Source organism: Falco peregrinus, chromosome 5, assembly GCF_023634155.1.
Source record: "Falco peregrinus isolate bFalPer1 chromosome 5, bFalPer1.pri, whole genome shotgun sequence".
In the NCBI taxonomy this organism is placed as follows: domain Eukaryota; kingdom Metazoa; phylum Chordata; class Aves; order Falconiformes; family Falconidae; genus Falco; species Falco peregrinus.
The window spans coordinates 22,293,888-22,312,456 of record NC_073725.1 but is presented as its reverse complement, the minus strand read 5'-3'; the positions used below and the strand labels follow the sequence as shown (position 1 = coordinate 22,312,456).

General features: G+C 41.3%; 1 protein-coding gene across 3 annotated transcripts in view; it reads right to left on the bottom strand.

Annotated features, from left to right (window-relative positions):
• LOC101920115 (dual specificity calcium/calmodulin-dependent 3',5'-cyclic nucleotide phosphodiesterase 1C) overlaps positions 1–18,569 on the bottom strand; it is a 372,306-nt gene that overhangs the window by 247,414 nt on the left and 106,323 nt on the right. For all 3 annotated transcript variants that reach the window (XM_055805463.1, XM_055805455.1, XM_055805462.1), the window contains exon 3: positions 14,736–14,907. Coding sequence is in view for 2 of the 3 variants with exons in the window: in XM_055805455.1 (XP_055661430.1) it covers positions 14,736–14,907 (172 nt within the window). In the remaining variant the exon portion in view is untranslated. The remainder of the gene's footprint in view (positions 1–14,735; positions 14,908–18,569) is intronic.

The following is an 18,569-nucleotide window of genomic DNA, read 5'->3' as shown; positions in this document are numbered from 1 at the left end:
GTACATGAAAGAGGAGCTGAGCATGACCTTCAGTGTCAAAATGACACACCTCCATACTCAGAGCAGCACATCAGCTTCCCTCAGTGCGGAGCAAGGCTCTGCAAGCCAACAGAGACAGGGGAACATGCTGCCTTCTACCACAGACACTACCCTGACACCAGCAGCAGTTTTAATTGTGATTCTCATCAAAATGGGACGATAACAACAAAGCATCTGAAACCAACTTTCTGTATTCTACATGAGAGCAAAAAACATGTCCTTTCCTCCAAACTACGCTTCTTTCCCCCATGCTCCTCTCCCTCCGCCTCCCCCCTGCTTTAGCTTAATATTCAGCTGTACTTTCTGTACCTCCTGAGAGTTGAATATAACATACTTGGTTCCTTACTGGACCTATTCATGACAAATTTCACTGCCAATTTCTAATGCTTCTTTTAGCAGCAAAGTTTTACCCCTCGGTATGTTTTCAAGCTTCCGATCTGGCTGAGTTGCTGCAGTGTGTTCACAGGAGTCAACCTATGATATTGCCCTGAAAGGAGCAAAATTTCCACTTGCTGGCACTAGAGTGGAAAGAAGTCTTAAATCGGTGACAGGCCACAATTCCTCTTCTCCTATTAAAGCGGTATGTGGTACCACACACTCTAATTTTCCAAGATGTGCCCCCTTTTTCAAGCTTCTCACAGAAGGAGCACTTAAAGAGGAAAGACAATCAAGGGGTGAGTTATCCTGGAGGACCAACAGCATCTCCAAGCAGGATCCTGGTCTGACATTCATGAAATGGCCCAGGGCTCTCCCTGCCTACACATACATACACACACAGAATATCACCCACCTGCTTTCATTCCTCATTTTCCTTTCCACAGCATTCCCAATTTTCGTGTCACAAATTAGGTATCCCAAGTAGAGCGTTGTAAGGAAGGTCCTTTGCAAAGCGGGTTCCTTAACAGTACTGTTCAGAAAGGATTATGACAAATCACCAAACAGGGCTGTAAAAACCACAACGCAAATTGTTCTGAAAATCATGCATTACTGTTTTTCTACGCATTTTTTTTCATGCTGCTTTGCAGTGTGCATTTTCATATTGTGTTTGAACAGTGAGATTGATTTAATTGGCAATTGTTTATCTAATGGTGCTAGCCTCCTACATTATTATTATTTTTAGAGGCAGCAAAAAGTTCTGATGAAAACGTTTTAAAGTTGAAAGAACATCCACTATAGAAATAAGTTCCAAAATCATCTAAGAAATTTCACAGAAATGCAACAAAATAGTAATGATTTTCACTGCAATTTCATTAAACTGAAGTATATTTTCTACCTTATCAAATGGGGAACAAGTACAACTTTATCCTCAGTGTTAACATACTACTTTCAATTACCTGTACCTTTATATTAAGTTTAGCTACAAGACATTTACTTGCATGCTTCTAAATATATAGTTGGGTTATTTCATTTTATAGTCCACGCTGCCTGGAGACTACAGAGTCAGAGGGGTTTTTTATTTTTTTCTTTAAGAGCAGCTTTATTTTAAGAATATATGACCAAGAAGAGTAAAACTGAGAAGAAGAAATTCAAGGAAATGTATAAAAAATAAACTCTGCTATCCTCTCTAACCTCTCCATTGGTTATATTGAGACTATCTTGTCAAAGCCACTTGCAGGCTAGGTTGGCCATATGTGCACACTGCCTAGGCTGCAGCAAGGCACCAGCCTCTTTGTTTAACAAGCAGTAATGCTTTGAAAATATTAGGCTTTTGCTCCACTTTGCAGTCTGCACTCGTATGTAGTTTGGATTCATCTTCTGGATTCTAGGCACCTGAAGCATCATTAGTCAACGTACACCCAGAGAAGAGGCATAACCCAAAGCATTGTATTCACATGGCCAGGTCAGCATGATGCTATAGTCAGTGTGACCCAGAAATCTGGAGGCAACAATGCCACGCAGTAACCAGTCATGATATCATCTCAACACAGCAGATGTTTATGATCAGAAAACTGTCACTGAGCTTCACAAGACTATAATACCTGGGACCCGACTACTTACAAGCTTGGGCCAGGCAAAAGTCTCAAAGCATGCAGAAGTCATGATCAGTGACACCAGCATAACTGAAATGCTTATGGCAGTCATCCCAGGAAAATGGTAAGTGCCACACAAATAGACGCTATCCTCCAGTAGATGCTACACAACAGGGATTCCATAGACATTCCCAGCCCAGCAAGTATGGCTTTCTGTCAGAAAGCAACTGTTGGTTTCATTGCTAAGCTGAGGACAAGCCAGATGGCTGTGATTTCACACACCTGCATGCTCCAACAACTCTGACGCCGATGATGGCTACAGGAATAGGCTGGTGCCAAGCTAGGAAGGCCACAGGGTAATGTGAGTTTGGTGCAGACAGAGGGTGATGACCACCCTCTACTTCTGGACTGGGCAGCCCATCCCAGACCTGACACTATTCCACACTTTCTGCCAGCTCATTCAGCCCACAGCCCGGTCCTGCAAATTCAGTCCTACCAAGGGATGCCGGTATCACTCTGCCAGAAACCGTGTGAGGTGACAAGCCTTGGTTCAGTAAGAATCACAAAAAAACTAACCCAAAAAACCCACACACAGCATAAAACTGGCACAGGAGCTAGACCCCTGCATGTGAACCAGCTGGCTACCCATGACTGCAAGGAGGTCACCTCAGCTCTCTTACCTGCAGCTCGGGCTGTCCCAAGTCCCTCACACACAAAACAGCTGAACCCCTCCTGCCTTTTCTGTCTTGCTAGTAACGCTGCAGTGAAAAATAATCCCTCCACAGTCATTACAGAACAGCCAAGGAGGACACTGGGCACAGCTGCTTATAAAGGTGACAGTGAGGTGGCCCTGGGGTCCACATGGTTATGGAGAAGTCAAGTATGGCACAAATGCTTGCCAAGACCTGGCAGACCACAGTCAGGTGCTGTGGAATAGCAAGTATCCCTCACAACACCCAGCCTTTTACATGTCAAACAGTGTGAACACGGATGTGGTTCTCCAGCCAGAGCAACAGCCATGGTGGCATACTGCAAAAATTGCACTTACTTGGCTCTTAAAAACCAGCATTTTGTCTCAGTGTTCGACAAAGCCAGCATTTATCTCAATGTGGTTACACAGCAAGCCTGTTTCTTCCACCCTCTCCCCAGAAATTCTCTCATTTCAAAACCAGAGTTGGTTGCTGTTCATGCCACTGTCTGAACTTTTGAGTGGAGTTAGCTTTTGGTGCTTTGTTTCTATCACCAGATTCCCCAAAATTCCCCAGAAGTATGAAGACACTCAGAAGAAAACAGAGAACTGGTTGATTGATTACCTTTCTCTCCACCTGAATTGTATTCAATTAGCTAATTTCATTCACCTTGTGACATCTTCATTGCCTTAGGTGTATACTGGTACAGCTCTGCTAAAGTCAGGTACTCTGATATAACTTCACGGATAAAAATGGCAGAGCATCTGGTCTCACATCTGAGGCCATGCCTGGGCCAACAAAAAAAAACAAAACCAGAGGATTTTAGATGTCAGCTACTGAAAGTATTTAACAAGTAGTTCCCAATACAGTGTCTGGGGAGAGATGGGTGTCATTAAGATGACTTTACCTTTGACAAGACAAAGAACAGTATAATCAGATTTTGCACATCAGTAGACACACAAATTCAGCAATTGAAAGGTTAATGACAGAACGTGCTTATTTGCTTTTCTACCACTTCATTTCATCTCAGTGCCAGAGGAAATACATTAGAAAGTTTCCCACATAGTATTTTAAGCCAAGTTCTCTATTGAAATCAGCATTAGTAGGGAGTACTGGTTAAAAATAGATGACACCTTAGTCTAGTATCTCTGTGAAGATAAATATTTAAGCAATATTTTTTAAGATCCAGAGAAAGCTCAGAAGGACCCCCAGAAATGCTTCTGCAGAAGCAACTAGCAGTAACCTCTGTTACCAGGCTTTGACTCAAGACAGATCAAAGTGTTAGGCTCTCCCTGGAATGAACTTGTGATAGCTAAGACTACAAATAACCTCACTAAGACCATTACCCAACTCATAATGAACCAATTAAACAGTTTGCATCAGTTCTTTATGGAAGTTGCCTCTATCTCTCGCAGTTCCCCTCCCTTCTTAGAAAAACTTGTTCAGACAAATTTAAATTACATTTTAGGATCTGTATCAATATCTCATTACAGGAGTTTCTTCTTTCCTATCATCTGAACGAGCTGTGAACTCAGTGCCACTTCCTTTTGATGACTGGGAGATGAAGCTTGCATCTTAATGAACTTCTCTATGGAAGACTCAATTCACAAAATACTCAGTTTACGTAGGAAAAAAAGTTTAAGCACGTCATTCTAGTTTGTCTCAAACACAGATGGGGAAACTCCAGAGCAAAATCCCAGACGTGAAGCTGCCCTGCAGACCTCTGCTTCATACTGGCATCAGAGGGAGTTCCATGCAGCATATGTGTGCAGACAATGCAACAAGAATGTGCAACGCAGATAACAGATCCGCAATGCAGATCAGACACTAGGGTTTTACTCACAGGGTGATAATTCAGCTTCACTATTCCCACCACAGCATCACACAAATGCTGAGGCTGGAGGGGGCCTCTGGAGATCATATAGTCCAGCCCCCTTGCTCAAAGCAGCGTCAGCTACAGCAGGTTGCCCAGGACTGTGTCTAGTCATGTTCTGAATATCTTTAAGGACGAAGACTCCACAACTGCTCTGGATAACTAGTGCCAGTGTCTGACCACCCTCAGTTAAAAAAAAGAATAATAATTAAAAAAAAAGCCCTTTCTTATGTTTGAATGGTGTTTCCTGCATTTCAGTTTTTGCCCTCTGCCTCTGTCACTGAGCACTACTGAGAAGAGTCTGTCCACATCTTTCTTGTGCGTTCCCTCCCATCTGGTATTTAGATTGACAAGCTCCTCCCAAGCCTTCTCTCCTCCAGGCTGAACAGTCCCAGCTCTCCTGGCCTCTCCTTCTATGTTAGATGCTCCAGTCCTTTAATAACCTTCAAGGTCCTTTGCTAGACTCTTTCTACTAGCCCTGTCTCTCTCATACTGGGGAATCCAGAACTGGACCCAGCACTCCCCATGTGGCCTCACCAGTGCTGAACAGAGGGTAAAGTTGACCTGCTGGTGACACGCTTCCTAATGCCACCCAGGATGCTGTTGGCCACCTCTGCTGCAAGGTCACATTGCTGGCTCATGGTCTGAGTTGTTTCCACCAGGACCCCAAGGTTCTTCTCAGCAAAGCTGCTTTCCAGTCAGCTAGCCCCCAGCATGTACTGGTGCATGGGGTTGTTCCCCACCATGGTCAGGACTTTGTACTTCCCCTTGCTGAACTGCATGAGGTTCCTGCTAGCCTGCGGAGGTCCCTCTGGACGACCAGCAAAAACACTCTGCCATGTTTATCAGTTTCATAACATTAATCAACAAATTTGCAAACTTCAGTGTATGAGCACTGTTTTGAAATACCAAGCCACATACCCAGCTGCAGTAAATCAGTACGACTCCATGGAAGTCAACTGAGTTTTATGCCAATTTACACCACATTTGGCCCTCTGTATTTACACTACTGTACTCTGTAATTATTTCACTCAAGTACTGCTGACATTGTGGATAATTATATTATGAACAACTTTAAAACAATTTAGGAAGTGAAGAAGCCCTCAAAAGAGGGTACAGTGCCATAAGAGGAATCAAATTTTCTCAACAACTCCTCTTCAGAATGAAACTGAGTATTACTTGATTATGAATAATACTGTTTGGAATTAGGGCAGACTTAACTATAACTGCTGCAAGAAGGCAGTAGGATAATAAGCATCTTTTTGATTCAGGAGCAGATACGATTTGTGACAATTACCTGACAAAAATCAGTCTTGAGGTTCTAAGTACCAGGTGTATAAATGTTATCTTCATCTTAGAAACCACAACTACAGATGCTCACACTGATCTGAATGAGGCCTGCGCACATCATTTGCAAAGAAGGAAAAAAAGCTTCTGATCAATTTTACAGTAAACGCTCTTCAGTAGCTGTTATTTAAAAGAAATAGAACTCCAGGTCTGGTCCTCTTTCAGCTGAGCTGAGAAGATTTGCTGTGACCAGGAACTCTTAAGTGCTCACGTGGAAAAGGAGACAGATCAAAAGGTACATATATGACAGAAGGAATCACTAGGCACAAATGGTGACCCAAAGCCCATTATTCCTAGGTCAATTTCCGCAGCTCAGAATCAATGCCTTTCCACCAAAAAGAAGATACGAGATTGCTTTTTGCCAGAGTAAGAGCAGCACGGACAGCAAATTTAAACCATAGGCCTGGTTTCAAAACAACCTGAGTCAATTTATAAAGTTTAGATCAATTTATAAAGTTCAGATGGAAACCAAGTAACACATGATACTTTTAGCAGTCTCACTGTGAACACTTCAGTAGATTCAGATCCAAAAATTATTGGAACTAAAAATAAATGTCACAATCTGCAAACTAGAGACACCGTGGCTCTGACGTCAGCAAGTGCTGAGTACTCAGATGGATAGTGTGATAATTTCCAAATGAGACCTTTCTATTACATAAAATAGTTTCTAGAAATTGCAGCAGGCAGCTTAACATGCAAAAACCACATAAAGAACAGCCACCAGCAAGTTATGTGGGTAAGGGGTGTTGACAACTCACAGCAGCTTTACTTACCTAGACGTTGCTATATGTCTGCAAAGTCACTGGTAGGTTGGGCTGCGAATTTCTGGCAAAAGAATTTCCAAGAAAATACGGCAGTTACCAAAAATCATTTTGCATAGGGAGGCAAACCAGACAAAAATCTTCATCAGAAGCCACAGATCTAAAAGAGAGATACACAGAGCAGGGGGTGCCAACAGGTGACTGCAAGAACCTAGGGCCTGGTGTTAATAGCATTCCCAGGGGAATCAACAATCAGATCTGTTGGGTGGGTGACACCTGCAGCAGGTATGAGGATTTCCAATGTGTCCCAGATAAATGTTTAGTGTAGATTCTCACTTGGGTTTTATTACAAAAAAAACCCAAAACACCACACTCAAATTTGTATTTCAGTGCATAAAAGGCTACTATTTTCCTAAGACAGAACACAGTTTTCTCTCCAGATCTGACTGCCTTAAGTATCCCTTTTTCCTCCTCCTTCAAGGCTCTTCACATTAAGAAGAAATGCAAAACATTAGTGAAGATTAAGCTCTTATCCATTAGCCTTAAGATTATTTTAGGTAATTTCATAATTGCTGTTGTTGTTATTCACTTCAAAGTATGCCTGAACTCTTACTTGTAGGTTTTGTGGTCTCGGAACGAAACCAAATCTGTCCCTGGCTGGATTGAATCTGGAGGTTCTTTTACCACATCCTTTAGGAAAACATCACAGTGTAACAGACCACTTTACTTCATTGTCATCAGCCAGCCATTTAAAAGCAGATTAAACTGTATAGGAATTTCCTTTGAGTGCCTTTTTAATGTTTCTTGCTTACACAAATTAAAGAACTCAAGATAAAGCTTCAGCAATTGATTAGTCGAAGACTTATCTCTGCTCATCGCACTCTCTCTGACTGCCAAGAGTAAAAAAGCCACTAGCCCTGAGTAAAAAAGCCACTAGCCCTTTTTTCTTATTGGGAATGAAACATATACCGTAACAGTCTTAATTCAGTAACAGGATGAGCAACTTGCAGCCCACAGGACATGCACAGACTGCCAGAATAATAATTCTGTTCCAGAGCCCGCATCCCCTCCTTGCAAGTGCCCTTCAAGTGCAGGCTGTAGGCTGGAAGAATAGGCCAGGTGGGCACCAGCCCCCTTCCAATGCTATTTTGCCTGAAAGCCCAACTGCTCCTCCCTGTTAGGTGACACTATGAGAGTCAGTTCGCATCAGGAAACCCTAGATCTCTCAATGGGCACAGAAAGATCACCTGGGTATAACCAATGGCAGGAAGGGAGGGGGTCATGGCATAGAATTCACTCAATCTACCAGAGTAAGATATGTGGTCCACTCTACCAGGGTGATTAGGCACAATTTATAGCATAATAGTAGCAGCAGTAATACCTTTCATTAGTATTAATTATAGTACTCAAAGCTGCAGCACAAGCTGTGACTGGTTTCTTATGCACTTGTGTGTTATGTCTTTCCTACCTTCCCCGTAGCAGCACATTCTGTGACCTGCTGTGTTTCCTGCCACTCTGCTCTTGGGCTTCTCCTCCAAACATTGCCTTGCTTGCTTGTGTGGTCACACACGGTGCCTGGTTCACAGCTACAGATGTGCTGATAAGCTATAGAGTATGGTAGTGCTGGTCAGCAGGACAGTAACTCTCGGAAGCGCGTTGCTGTTCTCTCTCCTATCCATTCCTTCAATGGATTTTTTTTTAATCCTTTGTTATTCTACCATCAATTGTCACAAAATAGGTAGGAACTATGTACCTTTGAGATGCCCACCATTCTGATAAGTTACTGATCAGGTTCAGCTACACCTAAGAGGTTAATGGGAAGGCTGACTGAGAGACATACAGCAATTTCTTTAGGAAAAGGATAGCCAGTTTTCCTTAAGAAACCAAGCTAAAAATTATGTCAATGGGAATTGCAAGGCATCCCAGCTTGGTATTACTGTGTAAAGGCTATAAATCTCTCATGGCAGAGACAACTAAATCGTGCATTATTAAACACTTCCTCATCAGGATAGACTATCCTTAGAATTGTGTGTTCTCCTGTTGTAACTCCCTGCGCATGTAGTTTCTTCTGTAAACCCGCAAGGAAGACAGGGTTGGCAACTTCAGGAAGCCAAGCAACTAATCACAGCCCCTGGAACAGCCTTGTATACCCATGTGAGTGCTGCACAGACATTTGAGACTGACGGGCCTGTAGAGGTACAACACAGTTGGATTTAAAAATATGATCCCCCTCTGTGTGCGGTGGGGGCTAACATAGTCCATGTCAAGGGCTCGGGGTGATCTGTATGCTTTCAAAGCCAGAACTGGAAGCCTTGCACAGCTGCAAAAAAAATGCTCAGAGTTTATTTTGATAAAAGGTTCAGGTGACGTACATCAGCGTGGTCATGGTCAGTCCTCAAAGCAGGACTTCCTTACTACCAGGACTTTGTTTATCCACAGAGCTTCAGCTCAAACTCTCATTCTCATTTGGGAAGTGGATTTCTTCCCTGCCTTTCAGAGGCACAGCTCTGCCAGGACACCCACAGTCTGTCTGAATTTCTCAACTTGGGTCTTTTGATGTGTCTGATATTTACAGGGACAGAATCGCTGGCTTTGCTTGTCATCAATAATAAATCTATCCTATGAAGAACAAGAAGACTGTGATATCAAAGAGAGAGAGAGAGAGAGAGAAGTCCATTTCTCTTTCAACTGCCTGAAAAAACACCTTCCTCTTGGACCCGTGTGAATATACGTGAAGTGAGAGAGAGAACAGAGCCTTTGAACAGTAACCGGTATAAATCTTTCTCCTCTGATCATTCCCTCTCTGACTCATAAATCTCAATCTACTAAGAAATGAGTGCATAGCTCTCACAAAGCATAACATGCACCTAGAAGGGAGGCACAATTAAAAGAAGAGAGACAAATTATGTGGAAAGCCATTTCCTTAATGAACAGAACACTTTTCACTTCTTATTCATCATAATGAGTATCAATAAATAACAGGAATAAGCAACAGGTTTCAATAGAATAGAGATGAATTTAAGTTTAATGCATGTAAAGTGCCTTATAATAAGTCTGGATTGAGAAAGATGTTGAGAAGAGTGGCTTTCAGGAGAGACTGCTCACATTTTAACGTTTAGCGAGACATGGATCTGCTGTTGATGGTTATAAAAACCAATGAGAAAGCATATTTTATGTTTCCAGCCTTCCGCAGTCTTTTTTTTTTAAAAAAAAAAAAAAAAAGTTAAGGCAAGTGAGACTTATCTCATGTTTTTGTGTGTTTTTAAAAAACAAGAAGAAAAATCCAAACAAAAAAAGGCAATGAACAAATACTGAGACCCAGGAGGGAGGGCAGGCTTTATTCTACCCCATAACTAGCCCTCAGCTCCTGTTCTTCTGTGGTCATGGCCACAGCCCTCCCACACAGCATCACCTCCCTCTCTGATTTTCAGGCCTCACTTCCCAGCTTAGGTAGCTACTGCAAGCTTTGGTGCTGCCCAGAGAGTGTCAAAACAGGAGAGGTAGTAAAGGATGAGTCCTGGAGGTCCCTGTCTGCCATGTAACTGGAGATGGGCTCTTCCTATGGTTCAGGCAAGGTAGAGGGAAGGAAAGCTCATACCTTTTATTCCCACCGATGCCACCTTGACCCACACGATAGAGGCTTGTGGGCTCTGGCTCCCAGCACACATTGCTGTGACCAAATTTTTTGCATTTGGAGCACTGCAGTATCACCTCTGTTCTGTAGACCAAGTGGCCGGTAGCTGGCATGAGCAAGAGTTCATGTTACCCATGACCAAACCAGAAATACAGGAAGATTAGCCACCGATGTGATTTAAGACTCGCAAAGCAGAAGAGAAGCAGATAAGGAAAGCAAAGCAAACTGTCCTTGGAAAGATACAGAAACTTTACAACTGACTTGGGAAAATCAGCTATTAAGGTAAGCAGGGATGTTACCAGCCTCAAGCTAAAAGCAAGAAATATTTTGAAAGGTGACAGAAATTAAGAACCCACGCAAGCCACGAGCTTAAAAGCACCCTGAACTGGAAGGAACTGAATCTGCCTTTCTGGTTCCCAGGACACATGGCCTTGGTAACAGATGGTATGTATCACTTTCTAGTCCAGCATAGCCACGCAGGTATCCAGTAAGGCTTGTGTGGTACAGGACAGAGGGTCTTTGCCTCATCTGCTGACTATTCAGCTGCCTGCTACTCTGATTTATCCCTCTGGGAACATTCCCACCCCAAGCCCCCACATGCTAGATAGAGCCGGCTGGACTACTCTGTGATTCCAGACCAGCTTTAGCTGTCATGCAGGCCCTGGACTAGGATGGGAGGTTGCACTTAACGTTTTGTCTCAGGTGAACATCTCCATTCTTCCCTGGATGTCTCAGTCACCCTGTACCACAGGATCTCTCCTGCCACAAGATCTAGCACAGACGTTACACTGCATAAGCACCACCACGGCCATATACCCCAATGCAGTGTCCCAGGCTCCAGACTCAAAATAAACACTCCATCTCTCTTGTACATCAAAAACAAATGAGTCTAGGAGAAATCATGACATCTTGGACACACCAGATTTTCAGCTGGAGCAGTGCCACCCTGGTGACTTGGTTGACTCCAGGTGGCAGCCTGGGGACAAATGCAGCAGTTTCTCTTGTACCATCCAACAGAAAGCAGTTCCACAAACTTTCAAGTGGTATTTGGAGAACACCCAAACCTGTCTCTTGTTTCTCTGCACCCCCTGGTGGGTGCCAGCCAGGCATCATCAAAATGCCTGCTTGGGTAATGCGGCCAGGGAGCAGCGGGCAGAAGATAAAGCAGGCTGTAAAGTTATTACATGCCTCCTTAAGAGCTCATCAATTACCACTGTTAATTCTTACCAATACTGATAGCACTGCTGCTCATTACAGGGACCTAGCAGATCTAAAAGCAGATCTAGGAAGAGAGTTTCCAAGTTACAGACTTCACTGTCAGCAGCCACTGCCAGCCCCAGCCAACATACAGATCACGCAGCCCTGATGAGACCATACACCCACCACCCAGTATTCCTGGGCATCGATCCGCTGCCAGCAGTTGTACATACAGGGATGTTGATCCATGCACAGCTTTTCAAAAAGAAAGTGATCGCAGGTCCTGTAATCATGAACTTACACATTTGTGCAAAGAAAGGTACTGGATATATCTGATTTGTTGCGTAGAAGCGATCAGCTTCTTGGTCCACACTTCATATGTCTAATTATACTTTCTTTTCTTGTCAAAAGGGGATAATCTGCCATTCTCCATATTCCACTGTATTTTCACATGTAATTTAAATTAGGGCCTCCCCTGCCTTTGCTAGACAAATAGACTAAATGCCAGAGAGAATGGATCTTAAAATCTGTATTTTCAGCACTGCACTAGCATAACTGGTCAAGACACAAAATTACTTACAACTTCCCACTCAGTGCAATACTGCCAACAAGAACATACTACAAACTCTTGCAGTTCTCTCTTTAGAGAGGTATTCAAGCTTGTTCAGACCAACCTTGTGCTTGTTCTTGGTATCTTCAGAAGAGATATTAAAATAATTGTATAAAAATATTCAGGACCATCAGAAAACTTTTTAATTATGGAGAGATCATGCACTATACTTATTTAGGGTGTAGAGAGGGGGCTGTTTTCATTTAGTTTTTGCTTTACATCCTAAAGATGGGTTATTACTGCAGGAAAAGTACAACTGAAATGATCACATTCCTCCTTTTATGTTTAAATGTGTTTCCAGCTCATATCTAGATGTTGAACAAAATCAAATATAGATCTCTCCCTAATTTTCCAAGCTACAGAACAATAAGTACTGCACAGTAGAAAACAACTTCTAATACAAGAGGTGGCAACTGGGATTTCATGCTACTTATATGTATTCACATAAAAAGATATGCAATCACAAGGAAGTGTGACTCATTTGACACTGGGGAGATATTTTCTTTTTAACTGTGCATGGAAGATAGTATTATCATACACTGCTGTAACAGCAGTGAATTGGTAGGAAGGGATTCGCTGCATTTTAGTTTGTAGCAATCATGTTCAAAGCCAAGGCATGGTTCTCTCTGTTAAAATCAGTTCATACAACCCAACATTGCCCTACACAGCCCCTGAGATTCAGCCACTGGATTCCTAATTAAGACATGCTGGACTGGACAACTTGCAAAGTGCATTTCATTCCCCAAAAGGCAACAGGGTAGCAACATCTTTCCCTAATGTCTAGTAAACAAGGGGAGCCCGTGCTCCCTGGGCAAACACTGGCACTTAGACACACCAGTTAAATTCTGTCAAGGAAACACTTAAAAATCATGACACACAGAAGACCCTGATAAATCAAACACGCAACCTATTGCACAAAAGGTGCTATTGCCTCCTAAGCCCCAGTTGGCACTATAATATCAACAAGATCCCAAACTGAATAAAAACATCACAGTGTTTTTATTTTCTCATGTCTTCAGACAGTAATTGCAACGTACTCTCTTGTCTTCCACTCCTCTGCATAGCTCTTAAACACATAAGGGGCTTTCTTTCTTCATATAAAGTTAGACCGTTAAAATTTACTTTGCAACAACAATTTGGATTTCCACCTATAAAAGCCGCCAGAAATGCCACATTGTACAGTAATTTCTATACTGATGAAACGCAAAGGTTCTGCAATGTTTATAAAGCCATTTAAACTGCATTAGTGAAACTATTTTGCTAAATTACATTTTCCAACTCATCAGTCCTTATTACACTATGTACCAGCTCACTTCTTCCAAGAGTCACCACTACTCACATAATCAAATCATGCCATTTGAAACGCTGTGACATTATTTTGTCATATAAAACAGTTGATATTATCTTGACAACAGCAAAGTAATGTTCTGCTACCCAGAACTTGTTATAGAAGTGAAAGCTGAAAAAGAGAGATTTTAAATATCAGAGACACAAAGCATTTAAAAGCTATTTAGTACTACAGGTCATCATAAAAGGAGGATCCAGGTTCCGAAACACTTGTCCTAAATAATTTCAATGGCAATATTAAAGAATGAAAATGCGCTATGGAATTACAGGGTTTATTTATACAGACTGACATAAACTCAGTTTATGGTAATATGTTTTTAAATGTCAAGCAGTATAAACACAACATCTGAAATTACTGCTTAATAAAATTACTTAAATAAGTACCTTCAAAATAATGGTTATATGAAGACTGAATTAAGTTTGTCAGACTGAGGTATAATCAAAATCACTGTAGTCAGAGAAATTCATCCAAAGCAAAAACCATTTTATGCTTGTATGCATGTTTAGTAGCAAAGTAGAACATAGTTTTTCAACAACAAGGAGCTCAAAAAACACTTGGAAAAATAAATTCTGCCACTCACTTAGCTTTCTGCTAGGCACACTAGTTTCCATGTTTTGGTCAAAGATCCACTGCATGCACACAGCTTCTCTATTTTACCTCATTTTGAGAAAATTATTTTCAGAAAACACGCCTCCAAGAAACATCTGACAACTGTACCTCCATATAATTAAATAAGAGAGAGGAGAACCCAACAATAGATGTACCACATGCTTTACAACAGCAGCAACCACTTGCTTGCAAGCACCTGGCCAGAATCCTTCTCCTTGGCAAAATAAATTAACGCTAGATGTTTCTCAAGACATTACATCAACAGAAAAAGGTTTAGCTCTCCCTTGCATCAATAAAGCACATAATCTGACCTAAAGTCCAAGTCTTCATCACTAAACCACTTTCAAATGAAACTACACCAACCTTCAAAGGCATCTTCATATAATGAGCTGTCTTTGTTGACCACTTTGACTAGTTACAGACTTTGTATCTGACTAGTCCATAATCCTTTAAGAAGGCTAATGAGGTCTGAGAAGCAGAACATGAGCCCAGTCAGTATTATTTGTGGACCCCTTTTTTTTCCACTCTTCTTCAGTACAAAGATACACAGCATCGTGGAGTCCTTCAGTATTGATTTCTTCCACGAAACCCACACTGCAGACAACCTTAAAAAGATACCCTCTCAGAGCTAAACAAAGTAAACTCATATCTGTCAGACCTGAAAGATGTTTTCACCAATGCCTCAGGACTGTCCACTGGTGGTAGTTCATCTGCTAAAATTTCTTCAGGAGGTCTAGGGTCACTGATGATGGTTGGCTTCGGCTTTTCCTTGAGGTTACCTGTCAGCCCACCAATAATGGTGTTCCACAAGCAGTTTTGTGATTTAGAGCCTGCAAAAAGACAGAGTGAGAAGGAAAATAAATTCACAGGCCTATCATGCAGTCTCTCAGCAGTCTGGAAAACAAAGATGATTTGTCTTTTTACCTTTGCATCACCACATTTGGGGATTAAGCCTGAAAACCTGAAATAAAGCTCAAAGTGGAAATAAGCACTAATGTTCAGGTCATTGCAAATCCCAAACTGTAATGCTTCCCATAAAAAGATTTGATTACTAAACATGGAATTTTCACGTCTAAATAAAAAACATCCTCCCCATGTTATACTTAGATTATAGCTTAGCATGTATTGACGTGGCTGTATTTTAAACCAAAGAACTAATCAAAAAACAAAGTAGCAAATACATACAATATTAATTGTTGGCTTTCTTACACTAAAGTTAACAGTGGTTAAATTCTAGATTAAAGATATAATTGAAGGACTAGTATCAGTAAGCATATTTCTTTTCTGTTGAAACTTCAGCTTTTCTCAGTAGACATTCAAATGCCAAAATATTTCTATGGATGATCTTTTAAAATGTATTTAGAAGTGTCACCAGTGCCTCTTGCATGTCATTCAGAGAACCCATCCTCATCTGTAAGTCTAGTTCCGCTGACAAAGTACAATTAGCATCCTTCAGTCAGATCTCCTCCCTGCCCCCAGAATACATGACTTACATTTCATAAAACTTAATTATCTGTTTCATATTTTCAAAAATTTCCGAACAGCTTCTGAATAAATTAGGCACTTTCAAAAATCCTAGTGATACCACCACACCGAACACACATGCCACATTCTAACTTTCAAGTATAATAGAATATACATAGGTGAGTTAGCAGATCCTAAGAAAGAACAGCTAAGTACTGAAATACTGATTATTTCAGTTAAGAGATCTCCCACAACAGAGGTGCAGCAAGCATTAATCTTACTGAATTCTGAAGTAGTAAGGCATATGAACTTTGCTAGTAGTCATTCTCCATGGGCTTTTTATCAATGTGCAAAATGAAAAAAAAAAACAAACAAGAACCACCAACTAAACAAAAAACAACAACCAAACCTCTGATAAATGGGATATTTCTGAAGTCAGCAACTGATTTTTAGAAGGGACTGTACAGGTAAGATTTTAAAATATTTTCCCAGCATTCAGACACAGTTATCCAGCAGAGACAATTAAGCAAGTAGTGGACCTAACACATGGATTAAGGTTGACTTTTTGTTGCAGTACACACTAAGTACGCAACAGGAAACCAAACAGAAGAGTTGTTATCCCATGTTTCCTGAGAATACGCCAGGAGAAACAGCCCTGTTAGAAACAGCAATGTCTACTGCTACAGACAGGTGATGGCAGCCTTATTTTGCTCATTGTCTTAAATGTCTTGTTTTCACACAGCCTAAATCGTGCAAAGACAGATCAGCAAGAATCTTCATCTATCTTCTCCACAGCAAAATAATTTTCAGACTACTTCCCAGTTAATCAGGAAAGCTCTTAGATTACTCTGCTCTTAATTATCATAGGTATTTAATGTGCAAGAACTGTATTTACCCAGCTTTACAGGTAACCTTGAAATCCTGTGCTACAATAGCTAGAAAAATTAATTCTCACACCAGGTAGTCCAAAGCCAAGTAACATATACGCAAAAGCTGCAGAAATAAATGCAACATCAATGCATCTCTATCATTCAAGGACTTGCGATGTTATGGCAATACCACTGTTTCTGTTCTTTAGACCACCACCAAAATTTCCAAAAATTTCTTAATTTTACTTGAAAAGGTAAGCATTTATTTTCCCATTCTGTAAGGGGAAATATAAAGGATGTAAGAATTTTAAATGTCCCAACCATACAGACCACCTCTGGTAGAGCCAAAAATATTGTGATTCCCCAGAATATGGGGACGACCATTTCTTTCGCAGAAGTATGGCATACTCAACACAACTGGAAACAGAAGTTTAACCATCAATAAAACAAAATAAGTTGCCATCCAGCCATATGTGCTGCACACTAAGACTGGATAGCAGGACACCAACACTGGTAGAAAAAAAAAAAGCTGCTGTGCACTATTAAAATCATATTTTATGGGAAAGAACTTTTATAATTTTGAGGTCTTCCCCTACAATTACTGCAAGGAATCTGCTGCACTTCCCAAACTCCCACCTTCTCAGCTCTGCCCTTTCTTTTATTCCGTAAGTTCTCCAGCTTGTCAAGCACAGGGCAACTACATCATCCAGGAAAAAGACATATTAGCCTTTTTCTGCACTTACTTGATACAACTAAGTAGCTCAGTATTTGTACTACCACTGAAAACCAACAGTGACAGGTAAACGAATCGCCACTGCAAACCATATAGTCACTCAAATCAAATCTTTCCTTTTTCTTTCTTTTTCTCTTTAAACAAAAACAGTGCAAGAAAAGCAAGCACCTTCTTCAGCATAAAAAGTTTTTTCCCTATGTCCTCTGCACATACACGCATACCTTTTCCTCCATCATGGATATCCATTCCATGCAGCTTTCCCCTGTGATTAGATCTAGGCTGTAGTAGACCCAGAGCCGCTTGGCTCTTCTGAAGATCAACAGCAGCAAATCAGCCAGCTGTCATGAATTAACCAACTTCACTAGAGCGATGAAATGTCATGCCCACCTGTCCTTATCAGTGTTCAGCCCGCCCACAGCTATGCCAAGGTGAAGGGTATTCAGCAAATGATGGTTTTACTTAACGGGCCTGCCTGAGCAGACACCAACCAGGAGCTTCCAACTGCCCGAAATGCTGAAAGACTGATGAATTTAAATCCCCACAAAGACTGATGGCACAGTGATACTTACAGCAAGATGACATAGTGGGATACCAGGCAGATTAACTGCTGCTAAAGACAGTAGTAACCTCTTAAATTCAGTCTCCTAAATGTCTGGAATTTGACATTTAAGGGTTCAGGAGATTGGGTAGCCCTAGCATTGAAATGAACAACACTTAATTTTAATTTCAAATCTTTATGAATAAGTGTAAACATTTGCAAAAATGCCTCTCCTCGATTCTATTGTACCTTGTCAAAGATGTTTATAGCTGAGCTAGAGGCAAAAGCAAAATAGGTTTAGGTGTTATAATTTAAAAAGCAGAACTCTTCCTAAAGAATCTGTGGGTAGGTGTTCAAATTTTCACATAGCCTAAAAATATTGTTACACTGCAAGTCTAGCTACATGCAGTACCCATAACCACACAACTACCATTCCTATTGCCTCACTTAACAACACAAGCAGCCCTTCCCTCTTTGCTCCTGAACTAAAAGGGAAACAGCTACATCCTCCAGAGAGCTGCACACAGTCCTTAGCACAGACAAGGCTTATCTGGGTTTCAGTAGGTTATTTTGCCTTTGGTTGCACGCACAGAAAGTGAGATAGGTAAATAAGGTCAGCCACAATAGGTATGGTTTAAGGGATCAATGACAGCTGAACAGTGGATCCCACTGAGATCTCTGAAGGTTTTACTGTTGACCTCAAATGGGCAGCTGTTACAGAGCAGTGGAAATTCTGTTCTCTGTTGTGAAGATGAAGGTAATAACTGTCTTTGAATTAATCATTTGAGTGAATGTGAAAGGCACGATCCAGGAAGATACCCAGTCTCTGGTTTGTGACTCCGACACAAGGGTAACAACCACAATTCTCTATGACTGCTTGAATCCTCG